General features: G+C 40.1%; 1 protein-coding gene across 2 annotated transcripts in view; it reads right to left on the minus strand.

The window, feature by feature from the left end:
• C1H1orf21 (chromosome 1 C1orf21 homolog) overlaps nt 1–15,990 on the minus strand; it is a 241,417-nt gene that overhangs the window by 148,069 nt on the left and 77,358 nt on the right. For both annotated transcript variants that reach the window (NM_001242610.4, XM_063788786.1), the window contains one exon: nt 2,677–2,894. In NM_001242610.4, coding sequence (NP_001229539.1) covers nt 2,677–2,770 — 94 coding nt within the window. In that variant the 5' untranslated portion in view covers nt 2,771–2,894. The remainder of the gene's footprint in view (nt 1–2,676; nt 2,895–15,990) is intronic.

A 15,990-nucleotide genomic window follows, 5' to 3' on the forward strand; every position in this document is an offset into this window, starting at 1 on the left:
ATTACCTAGCTGTTCCTTTTCCAGTTTAGATTGAGACAGGTTTTGTTCTTTCAGTCCTTTAAGGCCAGGTTTGGATGTCATCTCTGTAAGAAATCTGCTCTGATTCTGCGGTTTAAGGCAGAGCGTCTATCCCCTGACTGTTATCATGAGGTATGTCTTTTCCTCTTCGGGCATTTGGCTTATTCTACCTCGTAACACTTCCTTATCTTCTTACAAAGTCCTAGACAGCAAGGTTTATGGATTATTTACCTCTGTAATCTCCATGGCATTTAGCAAAAGGCCTTATACATAGGATACAGACCAATCAATACTTTTGTGCATTAAAGAATGAGGGCCGGGTGCGGTGGTTCATGCCTGTAATCCCCGCCCTTTGGGAGGCCATGGTGGGCAGATTGCTTGAGTCCAGGAGTTTTAGATCAGCCTGGGAAACATGGCAAAACCCTATCTCTATTAAAAATATAAAAAATTAGCCAGGTGTGAGCGCACATGCCTGTAGTCCCAAAGCTACTCAGGGAACTGAGGCGAGAGGATCACTTGAGCCCAGGAAGTCAAGGCAGCAGTGAACCCTGATAGCACCACTGCACTCCAGCCTAGGCCACAGAGCAAGACTGTCTCAAAAAAAAAAAAAAAAAAAAAAAAAAAAAAAAAAAAAAAAAAGACCTATGGGAGGCTGCAGCGTATCAGGAAACAACATGGAGAAAGAAAGGTGGACTTTGGAGTCTGAGCAATCTGGATTCTAGCACTTCGTAGCTGGGTAACCTTGGACAAGTCCGTCTCTCTGTTCAGTTTTTAAGTATGTAAAATTTGCGTAGCACATATTTCACAAGATTGTTGTGAAAATTCAACATAAAAATGAATGTAAATGCCTCGCGATGTTTGACATATGGTGACGGCTCCATAAATGGTAGCTCTATTTTAAAAATGATAATGACACAGGACATCAGGTAGAAGTTAAACAAATCCCTGATGTTAGATTATTTTCTCTTAAAAGTTAAGCGTTTCAGGATGACAGTAATGACTCTAGTTCCAATCAACTCTTTCCCTAAAAACTGTGGTTTCAGAGATCTGGACTGTAGTTTTATTAAGATGTTCATATACGTTACTCTTCTCCACAGTTCTCAATGCTATAGGTAGTTACCAGTAGAAACAAATTTGTTCTAGGCAATTAATGCATCTCCTTGGAAAAAAATGCAACAGTTTTCCTCCCAAACACACGAGTCCACTTTTAACTGTGGCTTAGCTCTTTCGTACCATTCCCAATTCTTCACCAGGAGACTAAAACAATCATTACAATGAACCAAAAGCTAGAGATTCTAAAAGTAGTAGAATTATTTGACAGTGACTGAATGATGCAGCTACAGTTATTTACATGTAAACATTATCTCAATGAGGTTCTACAACATATCTCTATGATGTCCCTTACTGAGTAAGAGTTGAAGTGTTTTTATAAATGAAAGCATCATGCAAATGTCAAGTAGTAGGTATTATTGTTAAAATAATTCCACAAAAATTGCTTCATCTGCCTGGTACTAATTGAAATTTTGTTTATATATCCATACTTCACAATAATCACCTAAGGGCCAATCTCAAGATCAGGCAAGCATAATAGCCTGTAAGTGGCCAGGTAATGTCAATGAGCAAACTGAACTTGGTGTGCATGCACCGGGGAAGTCTTAGCAGTTCACTGGAGGCCACAGCCTGGCTGCAGGGGCAATTGCTACCCCACCTCAGACAACCCTGAGTGTTGTCTCAAGGAATGAAGACCTATTGCTGCCAGCTCTTTTGAAGAAATTTGAGGTTTTATGTGAAATATCCTGACTTTTAAAGGCTGCCTTGCTTTTTATTTTAAAATTCTTTGGGGAGGGGGCAAAAAAAAATGTATTTGCAGACCAGGTGTGGCCATGGGTTGCCAATCTGTGGCCTTTGCACTAGATATCCTAAAGTCATTTTGATTCAACAGAGAGAGGTTAAAAGATGATTATTAGATTCATTGTATTTTTATTTTAAATCTGAAAATGTGTAATTCACTCTCTATTACACTTTAAAAAAAACACCTCACTCCCTCATTTATAAATCCTCACTCACTCCCCTTTTGGACTTCTGTTTTTAGTCCTACAGTTCTCCTCTACTAGGACACCCCATGGCCACTGTCCCATGCACCAATTTAAATTCTGCTGGTTCTTTGAAGCTTGATTTAAATGCTAGCTCCTGCAAAAAAACCCTCCATGTTCCTCCTCAAATACCACTTTGTATAAATTATGATGTAGATGATCCAAAGTAAAGATCCACATTGATTTCCATTAGGTCTCATCACCCTTTCACCTCAGATGGTATAACCCAATAATCACTGTAATTATTCACTGTCACAAAAATGAAAGGCTTAGAAGGAATAAGATCTAATGTTCCATAACAGAGTAGGGTGACTATAGTTAAAAATAATGTACTGTATATTTCCAAATAACTCAAAGATACGTTTTGAAATGTTCCCAACACATAGAAACGATAAATGCTCGAGGCGATAGATATCCTAAATACCCTGACTTGATCGTTACACATTCTAGGCATGTAACAAAATATCACAAGCACCCCATAAATATGTACAAATATTATGTATCAATAAAAAAAAGTGAAAGGCCTAGAATCAATGGGTCAAGAGTCAAGTTTGATAGGACTCACCGCCAAACACATCTCCATTCTGGTAGTTTTTCCCTTTCTGGGCTTCCTCTTCATTTTGAACAGTGGCAACATGCTTGGCGGAGGCACAGCCCATAGTCTCATTCGGTCAGCTTCAGCCGGGCTGAACTGCAAATCATCTCTACAGACACGGGGACATTTTTTTTCTTTAAACACAAAGAAAATCCACCTTGCTGCTGAGTTGGTCAAGATGTGTGCACCTGCAAGAAAAGAAAGCTAGATTAGAAGGGGCAGTGACTGCAGCAAAACACAAGCCTCAGTATCTTGGTGTGCTGTGCCCTGCAGTATACTAGAAGTCATGCACAGACCCACCCATCGCACTGGTGTTGTGGTGGGCACAGAAGAACCATGTGCAGCGTGGCCCATTCTCACTTGATTTCCCACTCAGAAAGCAAGATGGAAAGGCATGTCCCTATGCAACACATGGCCGAGGAGTGAACTTGTTGAGGAGATACCAAAAATACGTATTTATTCAAAGACGTATTTGGGCACTACTGCTTGCCATGCATACTCTTAAAGTACCTGTAAGTTTACTAATGTTCTGAAATCTCAAAAACTGTCGAGGAAGGAGAGCACACTCTTGAGATCCACCTAGCTCAGGAGGCTGGGAAAAGCTCTTCATCTTCCTCATTCTACCCTGAAGCCAGCCCTCCCAGCTCCTCAAATTTTGCCAGGAAACGGTAGCCATCCTCCTCAGACTGGTACATGGGCTACTTTACACATTTCTGGTTAAGGCTGTAAATAATTCAGTATTTTATTTTACCTGAGGTGACACTGTTTTGGAGACAAAGGAAGGAGATGGGGCAAGGTCTAAAACCTACTTCTGTCCACTTTCTGCTTCGCTAGCCAAATGTTTTAAGGATTGGGCAGAAGACGTCAAAATATGAAGAAAAGCAACAAAGCAGTTGTCAAGCTTTTGGCGTAAACTTCATGCTTCTACCGATTTCTCATAAAGGCTTAAAGAGTATTTACAGATACACTGCAAAGGAGATAATCTTCAAATTGACTTAAGTGACTTTACTTGGATGGGAGCCCTGCCCCATCCAAGGTGGCTCCTTAAATTCTGAGTGTTTGCTCTGCTCAACTTGCTCATTTTTGTTGTATGCTTTCATCATCCTCACCCAACCATTCCAGGCCTATAGATGACTTACTCCAGTCTTGCAAATGTTTCCTTTGAAACATCTCTCCTACACATTCCTTTGTTTCCATCCCTCCCACTGTAATACAGGCCCTTACCTCCTCAGAGTCCTGGCAGAACAAAGAAGGCATCAAGCCTCTTTGAATCTTCATCAGCACCCACGTCCTACTGCCCCCCGCCCATGAACAGTGGAAGTTTCTCAAGTTTCACAGATAGTGCTACTACACAGCAGCTATAAGCTTTCTCTACCAAGAAGACTAGAGCTCCTAAACCCTCCTTGCTAGGGCACTAAGGACATCTCTGGATGTAGAAATTTAATCATTTAAACCATAAAATCTCAGCAAAGAGAACTTTTCAAATTAACATAATCAATCTAATAAATGAACTTAGATATAAAGGCAGTGATCTTAAATTAAGCCAAGCAAATACAAATTGCCATAAATATTGACCATGACTATAACATTGGTCATGTCTCATATAATTCTTCAAACTATTCTCTATCAGTGGTTATGTTAAATTATTAATAGGAAGTGTAGAGTTGGTTGGTAAAGTTCTACAAACCAGGAAGACTTTCTCCTAGATGGCTAATGTTTATATCTTCCCCATACTTGATGTAACTTAATGTTAACAAGTCTTCATCTCAAAACTATATGAAATCCAGGCCTGTGGATGGACACACACACACACACACACACACACACCACACACACACACACCCATTCCATTATTTAGCAGTAATGTCTTCAAGGCTACAGTATTTCTATTTGATGGTCTATTCATACTGGTGTATAGAGCTCAGGGGCCTTATGGAGAAGAGATGCTGACATTTAAAAAATTGCACGCAATACAGTGTAATACGAGCTCTGATTGTGGTTTCACAGGAATCTGTGGCAATGCAGAATTCAAAAAAGCAGATTAGATTATGACTGGGCAGAGGAAAGAAGTAGTATTTTTGTAGGGTATCAAAGGTTTGGTAGAAATTTACCAGGCTGAAAGGATGGTAGCATTATTCAGCTGCAAGGAACAGACTGAGCTAAGACACTAGAATGTGGAAGAGCATGGCCTATTTGTGTGTGTTCATTTCAGAGGGGTCAGGTGGGGATGGGGGGGCAGGGCTGAGGACTAGACTGCTGATACTTCGTGAAGGGCCTGCAGAAGGCCTTGCTACCTTCATTCAACTGAATAAAGGACATCGTAAGACCATAGGTACTCTTTCTGATCCAAGTTAGAGCACACTGTGAGAAAATATTAAATTAGTTGTGGAGAGGTCCATTCTGTCAACCTGTCATAGTTTCTGAAGAAACATCAATGAAATATTAGACAAGAGGGAGAGGACAAGGGGTTCAGCTGTAAAGGTGGGAGAAGGGAAGAATCCCCTCTCTAACCCGGAGGCTGCTGCGAGTTTTTGTTTTTGTTGCTGCAGCCAATGCTGTTGCTACTTCTGCTTTTGCTGTTGTTGTTGTTGTTATTGCTGCTGCTATTGCTGCTGTTTTGGATTCCCAGCCAGCACCTTCTCAGGGGCAGCATCCATCCCCCTGCTTCCTCATCCCCAGCATCATCACATAAGCTAACAGGTGTGGGCTCCCAGACATGATTCCTTACTGTTCAAAAAGGAAGTATGGGAAAACGACTTCACACTTACACATATGCAGGAGAGATTGAAGTGAGAGGGCGAACCTAGGTGGCTTCCCTGCCACCTCTTCAGAATAAACTAAATAAAAACAGGAGAGAGGGGGCAATCCTAACAAAATCAGAGTACACTGAGAATTAAGAGACAACTTAACAATCATCCCCTTTGAGAGTCCTCTTGCTTTTCCAATTTCATATCTACAGCCTCTTATGCTATCGAAGAAGCAAAGGGAAGAATTGAAGACATGACTTATCCTTTGCTACTCCCGAAAAGCAGTTAGTGGTGTTTCTTCTGTGTTTTAAAAGTTGTGTTTGCATAAAAAAATTTTATTTGAATTTTAAAGGTGGAAATTATTTGAAATCAAATATATTGCAGAAGGCTAACAGAAATGACACAGAAGAATGGCTCTTTTTTTTTTAAAGGACGCCTCTATTATTCAAGCATTGGGGTGAGGGGCAGGTTAACAAGCAGATTAGACATGATTTACACCCAATTCAAATGATGACTCAAGAAATTTCAATTTAATTACACATATTTTAAAGCACTATAGCTCAATATGAGTTCTCACCAAATTATAAATAGGTATAGATTTTGTTTCTGAAACATATGTGCTACATTATTTTATAGCAGTAATTCAAATTTAAGAGTGATGCTTTCAAGTTTCAGGACCTAATCAGGAATATATTTTAGTAATTTACTCATTTGAAGGTGATAATTATGAAGTCATCTGAGGGGCAAAAGATCTCTAATTCACAAAGTTAATCATAGATCACTGAAGAAAGTTTTTTACTATGTCATTTGGATTCTGCACATAAACACTTGTCCAATTATTCATTCATTTAATCAACAGATTTTGATTTTAAAATACTAAGTGACAGATATGTGTTTGGTAGGTATTGTGCATATAGTGGCAAACAAGGCAAGATATATGTTTTTCTTCTCTATCCCTATAGAACAAGAATGATCAGCGAAGGAGATAATTAGAAAGACCAGTTTTGCAGCAATGACGTACAGCTATTGCAGCTTAAATACAGGATGACAAGAGAGTTCACCTCACAGGCATTTGACTCAGCTTTGGAATGGAGCATATCAAGAAATGTCAGGTTAGAGACCTGACCAGAGCTAAAGAAACAGGATTAAAATATCCCTGATTTGTATCTCTTTTATAGCCTGATATAATGTCAAGGTTTCATTTCTACCGAAAATTCTTTCACTTAATCTCAATCCAACTGAGACCTCACACTGAGCAGACCTTCAAAAACATATCCCCAAAGACTGCTAGAATCATCTGCTCAAAAGACGTTCCCTTCAGTTTATGCTATCCTTCACGTAAACTCCAGCATTTTTTTTTTAGCTTCCATTTTTTCATTCGCTTGGCTCAGCTTTTCTCTCCCAACCTCACATGCTCTATTGTTTACCTTCCTGAAACCACAGCGCTTAGAGAGAGGTAAGTCTGATGGTGCAAACAAGCATGCAGAGACCACGACCTGGAGCAGCTCTGAGACTTTTGTTGTCACATGTTGTTATTACCAGCATGTTATTTCTGAAGTCACAGATCACAGTGTGAGAATTAAATCGAAGCATCCCTTTGACATTTGATGGAATCTTCTAAAACTAAGTCCCACTGAGGATGATTTTTCTTTAATCTAAATGATCTTTGTCATAGGATCATCAAGCACCTCTAAAAACATGAGGTCCAATTAACTGCCCCATGGCTTTGTGTAAACCCCTCCCCAAATGGTTGTATGTCTACATTATCTTGCCTTATATAATTAGAAGTGCAATCCACGATACCATGAGCTAGCCTAATTGAATGCCATCTTTACAGGACATTTTTCCCACTTTTGATAAAATAATCAGCAAATTTGTAAGCCCAGTTGAAATATTTTTAAAAATGTGTAACTGTGCATGTTTATTCTTCCTCTCCTTACACCGTACCTCAAGGTGCTTCAGATATCAGAAGGGAAACTACTGTTCCAGAATACTTCATGTGACAACATGAGAAAGTTCTCCCCACGCAAGTAGGTCCATTACTTTTGTATGAATACATATCACATATTACACACATGAAATACCTTGTCCTTTTATAAGGAAAGGTTATAATAATTCTTTTCATTACCTTAGTTTTTTTTTAACTAGAAACAAGGTTTCATTAAAAAAAATCCTACTTTTATAAAATTGGGAAGGAATAAAAAAAGCAAAATCTGTTTTTAAGAAAAAGCAGAGATATTTGAACTTTTTTAAAAAAAAGGCTACAGGAAAATATTTCTATTTACATAACATTATGTGTAATTTCACTTTCCACTAATTAGTCATGGACTTTTTCATTTTGGATACAAAAGGCAAAAATATTGTAGATAAATTCCCTGTCAAGAAAGGCACTTCTAAAATACGAATTAAAAGTGATACATTCCATAAAGAAATTCTAGGCCAAAAAGAACATGAGGCTTGGAGGACTGGAAAGAAATCAAATTCTGATTGCAACGGGCACACAGAGAGCTATGAAGTCAGCAGTTAAGCAAAGGATACAGCCACATTATTAATAGATCAGGAGCAAAGTGCCCCCTTTCTTCTTCTGATTAAAAAGGCAAATCAAGACAAGACACATCTAAAAACTCCTCTCTTTTATTGAAGAAACAGCTAACATCTAAGCTCCATAAAGGAAAAAATATATATCTATATATATATAAATAACTAATCAGTCTGTTTGCCCATCTGCTCGGCTTCACTGTAATGAGTGTTAATACAGCAGCCCACCGAGGGGGAAGAAGAAAGGCAACTTAAAAGTGATTTCTAATCTTGAAGCTTTGGTATCCTCAGGCTACTGTTAACACCATTTCACATTTCATTGTGAACGTTAAAAATAATACATAAAGAGATGTCACATTTGACATGAGAATAATCTAGAAAAGTCAAGCCTTTCATTACCCAACAATCTCTGGCATCACAGAACACATTCATTCCTCGCCTCACACTCGTCTGATGGCATGACAATCGACAATATGCTATTAACTCCAAAGATACAAGGATTTTGGCTTCTGCCTTCTTTATGGGAAAACTCTCATGTCCACATATAGTAATTCTACAGAGTTGTCTCTCAGAAATGTAACCACAATAAGTGTTTATGCAATAGGACACATTTCTGCTAGATTCAGGCAGTAAGGTGTGGGGCCAAGAAGAAGAGGTGGCAAGTGGAAAGAGTGTTGGAGAGGGCATGAGAAGCCCGAGCTCTGGTCCCAGGTGTCACATGCCTGCCTCAGGACCATGGCTGGGTTTCATGTGTCTTGGCCTCTTTCTTAGACTCTATGATCTACCTCAACATATGTCCAAGTAGTGATATGAAGGTTGAAATGACCACTTAAAAAAAAGCCATGTCTTACCTACATTCAGTTTATTTACACTCTTTGTTTTTGGTACTAACTCAATTAGGATATACTTGCAAGTCTGAAACCTCAAAATTTTCAGGAGGCCCTATAAGGTCTAAAGATGATTACCAATGATGTTTTGGCCTAATAGTGTTGATTTCAATTCTGTATTTGCTGGAAAAATAAACACAGCTTAGCTCCCCTATTTCTTCTTCTCTATCTTGCCTTTAATGAATGAAATTAATTTTAACAGTATTTCTTATAGGGAGCTGGTTAGAAAAAGTTGGTGCAATAATTGTTCTTCAGCTAAGGATTTAAGAGTGTTGCACGTTTCTCCTGCACCAGAAAACTCCTCTGTGTTACCTGTGTATGTTGACATGAGCTCATGCATGGCTGACACTATTTCTGAGAAGGCAAGAGAGGAAAACACCAGCTCCTAATTAAAGTCACACATTCACAGCTGTGTGGACCCATGCAGAAGACTTACGCTGCTTCTAGATTTGCTCCTCAGTGGTCAAAGGCAATGGCAGATATTCCTGGACACTGAGTTCTCTTTCTTGTTCTTTTTTTTTTTTTGAGAAAGAGTCTTACTCTGTTGCCCAGGCTGGAGTGCAGTGGCGTGATCTCGGCTCACTGCAACCGCCACCGCCTGGGTTCAAGTGATTCTCCTGCCTCAGCCTCCCTAGTAGCTGGGATTACAAGTGCATGCCACCATGCCCAGATCATTTTTGTATTTTTAGCAGAGATGGGATTTCGCCATGTTGGCCAGGCTGGTCTCGAACTCCTAACCTCAAGTGATCTTCCCATCTTGGCCTCCCAAAGTACTGGGATTTCAGGCGTGAGCCACCACGCCTGGCCTTCTTCTTCCACTTCTAAGACCCAGAATACCACAGGTATTTGCAAGAGGTCTTCAGCTTGTGTCATGGGGGACCTCTGCACCACTGCTTTTACAGAAAGACACCTGTGACTAGAATTTCTTGACAGATGTGCTGCTGGTTCCCCATGTCACTTAGGACAAAGCCATGTGATTTCCTTGTTAGTATCTTAAAATTAATAATAGCAGCACCTGTTTCCCCCCTTTTTTTTTCTGGACTGTTTTGAAAATCTAAGTAGATAAGAAAATGCTTTGAAAAAGCACTTATATATGCAAGGTGATATTCTGTGTGTACTCTGTTATGCCAGGTGGACAACACTTCTAATCAGACGTGGGGCTTTTCATGAGCACTGGGTGAAATCAGCTTGCCCAGAGGGCCCTTATAGCAGGCAACTTTGCTGACCTAACCCAAGCACACTCAGACTACCAACGACCAGGAACAGACAGAGATAATGAGAGAAAACAGATGGAAAGGGAGAGACTTTTAAAAATAAAAACACACACACACAAAACTGAATGCAGAATAAGTATGAATTACTAAAAGGCACAATTTGATTTTAATCAAAGAGAATAAGTAGTGATCCTTCTGGAATAGCCATGGAAAAACATCCTAGGCACTCCACATGTTGAAACATAGTGTAAGAAACAGATAGGGTTCCTGCCCTTGGAGGACCAGCATCCAGCCATGGCTAACAGATCATAAACATAATAAAGTAAAATAAAATCCCAATGATTAATGTACATTGCAAGGAAACAAAGGATCAGAGATGTTTATGTGAGTCAGAAGATATTCCAAGCTAATTAAATTAGTGCTTGCCCTAGCTTTATTTTATGCACCAAGGGATGCAGGATCATACAGCAAAATGTGCAACTCTTAGCAGACCCTCCGTAAGCATTTGCTGATGGAGAGTATAGTGAAACAGATGTCCTATCAGTCTGAGCTGCTGATCCTCCCTAACACCATAAACTACAACAGAGAACTGTAGCTGGATTAATCTCTCAGAAACCTGCAGTTTACTTTCATGGTGCCAGATGACAAAAAAGAGTTAATGCCACTGATCCCTTGGCCCATGCACACATCTGAAAAGCACATGTGTTTTCATCATTGAATTGCAAAGCCTCAACTTCTACACAAATCCAGTATATTCCACATTTTCAATCCAGTTCAATCCCTTAGTTTACTGCTAGCATGACTTGTATCTCAGCCTTAAGCTGGTTACTGAGATAGATGTAAGGAAATACAATAAACACACGAAAGATCATGAATTTTCTAAGCTAATCATTAGAAGCAAACATGAGAATAGTTTTTTTTGTTCGTTTGTTTTGTTTTTATTACAGAGTCTCACTCTGTCACCCAGGCTGGAGTGCAGTGGCGCGATCTCGGCTCACTGAAACCTCTGCCTCCTGGGTTCAAGCAATTCTCGTGCCTCAGCCTCCTGAGTAGCTGGGACTACAGGCACGTGCCACCATGCCTGGCTGATTTTTTTTTTCTCTTTTTTTGTATTTTTAGTAGAGACAGGGTTTCACCATGTTGGCCACACTGGTTTCGAACTGTTGACCTCAAGTGATCCACCCGTCTCAGCCTCCCAAAGTGCTGGGACTACAGGCATGAGCCACTGAGCCTGGCCTTTTTGTTTGTTTTGTTTTGTTTTGTTTTGTTTTTGGGATGGAGTCTTGCTGTGTTGCCCAGGCTGGAGTGCAATGGCACAATCTCGGCTCACTGCACCTCTGCCTCCTGAGTTCAAGCAATTCTTCTGCCTCAGCCTCCTGAGTAGCTGGGATTACAGGTGTGTGCCACCACACCCAGCTAATTTTTGTATTTTCAGTAGAGACGGTGTTTCACCATGTTGGCCAGGCTAGTCTTGAACTCCTGACCTCAGGTGATCTGCCTGCCTCAGCCTCCCAAAGTGCTGGGATTACAGGCATGAGCCACTCTGCCCAGCCAAGAATCGTTTTTTTAAAAACAAAAAAGCCTATTCATATTTTGAGTACTTGATTTGATATTTGAGTAAAAATATATTTAATATTCTTAGGATTGTCAATAATTTTAATAATGTAATGTAGTATTATAATACTTTGAAAAGATCTGAATCCTACAAATTGAAAAACTGTTTCCCTTAAAATTTAAATACATATCCCTCTTCCCTTCCAAAATAACCACCTTCCTCCTTTTTTCCCCCTCCTTAATAAAATAAATAAAATTATCCATGAGAGACTGATGTAAACTGTGCCCTAAGATCCTTCTCTCCTTGTGCTCTGCCTCGGGCCACATTATTTCAGGTCTGAAGAGAGTCTGAGATGATCCAATGATTCAGAAAACCTGCTTCTATCCTGCTAGGCAGAGAGCTGCTCAAGGAAATAAGCATCTCTAGAGGAAAGCCCTGACTATCCGAAAGTCTTCCTTCTGGAACTGTCAAGGTCTATCTAGAACAGCTCAAGATTAGGAAGTTTCCTGAAAACAAAAAAAGTAAACATAAAACCCTCTTTCTGGGGGGAAGGACTTAGTCTCATTCTCTTTTTCTCTCTCTCAATCTCTCTTTGTCTGTTTCTCTCTCTCTCTCTCTCTCTCTCTCTCTCTCTCTCTCTCACACACACACACACACACACACACACACACACACACACACACACACACACACACACCATAAAAGCTCTAAAGATGAAAACTACAACAGAGAATACCCAGTATTTTGTGATTTTTGTGACTGATGGAAAGAAAGATGTTTTGTGTCTCCGGGCAAATTACTTACTTCACAGTGCCTTGGGTCCTCATTTATAAAATGATATATGACCTCATGAATTTTGAGAGGAAAGTGTTTAGGACAGCACCTGGCACATAGTAGTAAGCAATCAATAAGAGATAGCTATTGTCATTACCATCACTGTCATCATTATTATGTAATGGAATAGTGATGAACTCTAAGATGAGAGGGGCAGGGACAAGAGACACTAGAAAGAAGAGATGGTCAAGACAGATGAGAGGTTAATTTTGGCAGCTTGGTGGTTTTTAGGAATTGTACCAAACATAAACAGGCAGACTGGATGCAGACAGAAAGCAGGAGACAGCAGTTCTGCAGCAGGAGAAGTACATGCTCCCTGTACAGCACCTGCTAAGGCAGCCCTGAGCAGTGTCAGGGGTTTCTGCTGTGCTGGGGCAGGGAGGTCAGCCTCTGTGTGCCATATCCAAGGGCTCTAAAGGGAAAGACTATGTAAAGACAAGTCAAGGTCAGTGAGCTCTCTCCTGCTTCATCATAGCCTCAATGAGCATGTAGCTCACATCTTCCAACTATTACACTTTTATATGTCTGTCTCCTTCACCAGGCAGGTTTCCAAGGCCATGACCATCTCCTCATCATTCCTTTCTGTATTCCCTCCGGCACAATGTCAGGCTCATAGTAGGTCTGCAATAAATGAATGAATGAATTTTCTTAGAAACTCCTTTTCATGAAGAGATGAGACGGCTTTTAAGGAAGGGTGTACCCCTCTCAGCCCCATGTCCTGGGTCACCTGCATGGACAATGACTTCTTCAGTTCATCACCAATAACTAAATTTAAAAATGTTTATCTGGGCCATCATAGAGAATCTTAAATTATGTTTAGTATATACTCCCTAAAAAGACAGAAAAGGAGTAATATGTAGTTTCCTACCAGTATAATGGAATTCTGAAAGCTGTTAGCACTTGTATGATTGGCCCTAATCTGCCCCCCAAAATTGTGCTATTTATTTATTTCAACAATCATTTTTGGGAAACCTGCTTAGTCCTCAACATTCCACTAGGGACCAGAGATTCCAAAATAAGTAAGACAACTAGACTGTAATGTCCATTTCCTCACTTTCCAATAGAATCCAGGGATATTTACTAGTACCTCTAATCTTGCCCATCTGAAAAAAAAAATCAAAGTTTTTGTTTGCATGTATAAGTTTTTGCTTAAACTTAAATCTTCGATTAGTTTACCATAACAAAGAACTATTTAAGGGTGATGTCCTTAGAAGGCAAAACAAATTGAAATTATAAATATTATTTTCAGGTAGCACAAATCAATGCCCCTTTAACCTACCACATTTAACAAAAAGGCACCTCAGTTCTCATATTGCTCTCAAGAAATGCACAAGACTTTTGGGAACTTCATTGATTTTGTAGCACTTGGCCAAAAACACATTCTGTGCAATCATCCACTAAAGGAAAACAAAAAGCAGGCAACTGAGAGAAGAGACCCAGGAGGGCAATGCAAAGTCAGTTGAGTGATGGCCTCTCCCTTCTCATGTACCAGTATTCTACTGCCCTTGACGAGTCTGCTCATTACTCTGGACTGAAGAGTCTTTAGACCGTACCTACCATCATTTCTGGGATGTTTCATGGGGTTTGAGATAACAAAACATAAAAGTGAGGGCAAGATGCTCTTCCTTAACCTTGATGCCCTTCTTCAGCCACTGAAACACTATTAAAGAACACATAGGGTTACACGATATGAGCTATTAGGACCTCACAAATGACCTTTACCAAAAATTGTAGCCTATTCCAAAATAATTATTTTAAATCAGCCAATGTTCTCCATTTGAAGTAGCGTCATTAGTGAACATGGTGTTCTTTCCTACAGCAAAAAGGTACTTAGAGAAAGAGACCATAGTGACAAGCTCAGAACTAGACAACATAGGCAGGAAGAACATGCCTGAGGCTGACCACCAGGAGACGGCAGTGAAGCGTCAAGATGCATCAGCCAGCGCCTCGTGGTGTTAACACTCTTCAGCACATCACATCTACTTCCAGTCTGAGACATTAAAATTTGAAGTTTTTATCTGAATAGAGCACTAAAGGTGTGACTTGATGACACACTCTTTTATCAGAAAACAGTATAACAGTATTAGGGTAAATTGAGGATCTGATCACATTCTATTCTAAGGAGCCCTTTGCCCCAGCTGTCTGTCTCTGTGAGCCCTCCATTGGGTGGCCCAGCTGTGGTGGTTACATTCCTGCATACGACAAAGGTACAGCTGGCAAACTGCTTATTTTTCTTGAATCTGGGATGATATCCCATCACCTCTATTACATCACTGCCATTACCACCCCAGGAACAGGCCGATAAAAACAAAAGACATGCATTTTCTAATTCCAAGATCTCTCTGAAAATTTAAAAGAATTTTTAGAATCTAAATTAAAATCTAAATTTGTAGATCATTTTCTGGACCAAGCCCCAAAACCTCTTACTTATTATTAATCGGCTTTTTCTATGCCCAGATTTTTATTTGTTTTTTGCTTTTTTGAAAGAGAAAAAAACTCACATAGTCATGTCCAATGGAAATCAGGATGACCCTACTGGCTTTTCAGTGTGTCAGAATATGATTAAACATTTCAGTAAAAAATTTTACTTCTAATAAATTATCACATTAATTTTCTAAGAGAAAGACAAATTAGCATTCCTAAAGCACAAATTCTGTTGGGTCCTTCCTCTGGTCCCAAATCCTCCATGATTAACTAATGCCTTTAGGGTAAAGTCCAAGATATACCTGGATTTTCAAGCTAGACATGACTAAGGTCAAGGTTCCTAATTTTACAAATTAGAAAACTGGTTGGGCATGGTGGCTCACTCCTGTAATCCCAACATTTTGGGAGGCTGAAGCAGGAGGGTCACTTGAGGCCAGGAGTTCCTGATCAGCCTGGGCAACATGGCAAGATCCCTTCTCTCTTTAAAAGAGAGAGAGAGAGGCGGAGAGAGAAAGAGAGAGAACTGAGGCAGAGTTTAGATAACTTACTAGGGGTCCCCCAGGACCCAGCCCTGTTGACCCGCTGTTGCCTCTTCCTACTGCTCCAAGGTAGCTAAGCAACCTCTTCATCACATCAGGTGGGTCTCGAAAACCACCCCTCTTCCTCAATATTCTGCTCATAGTCCTACTTCTCCATTTCTGCTTAAGCTATATTTTTCCAGGAGGAAGTCTATACACCATTCCATGCCTTCCTTCAATTTGCTCTCTTTCCTAAACTCTTACTATGAGAGTCAACTATTTCATATTTCTTAAACATTTCTTTCAAAGTAGATACTAAGCACTTTGAGGGCAGAAACCATCTCCTGTATTTGTCTCTCTTGCTATGCCGGGTGCCCTGTCAGGCAGAGAGCAGAAACTCAACAAATCCTCTTGAAAATGGTGAGCAGGTGACTGTCTTTTTCTTCTGCACCTGCCACAGGTGGCACGTGCCACCACCCTGCCTAGAAGGCTCTCCTTCACCTTTGCCTTAATAACTTAAGGTCTAGGTAAGCTGTTCTTCCCAAAAAGTCCCAGCACACCCCATAA

Source organism: Pan troglodytes, chromosome 1 (genome assembly GCF_028858775.2).
Source record: "Pan troglodytes isolate AG18354 chromosome 1, NHGRI_mPanTro3-v2.0_pri, whole genome shotgun sequence".
Classification (NCBI taxonomy): domain Eukaryota; kingdom Metazoa; phylum Chordata; class Mammalia; order Primates; family Hominidae; genus Pan; species Pan troglodytes.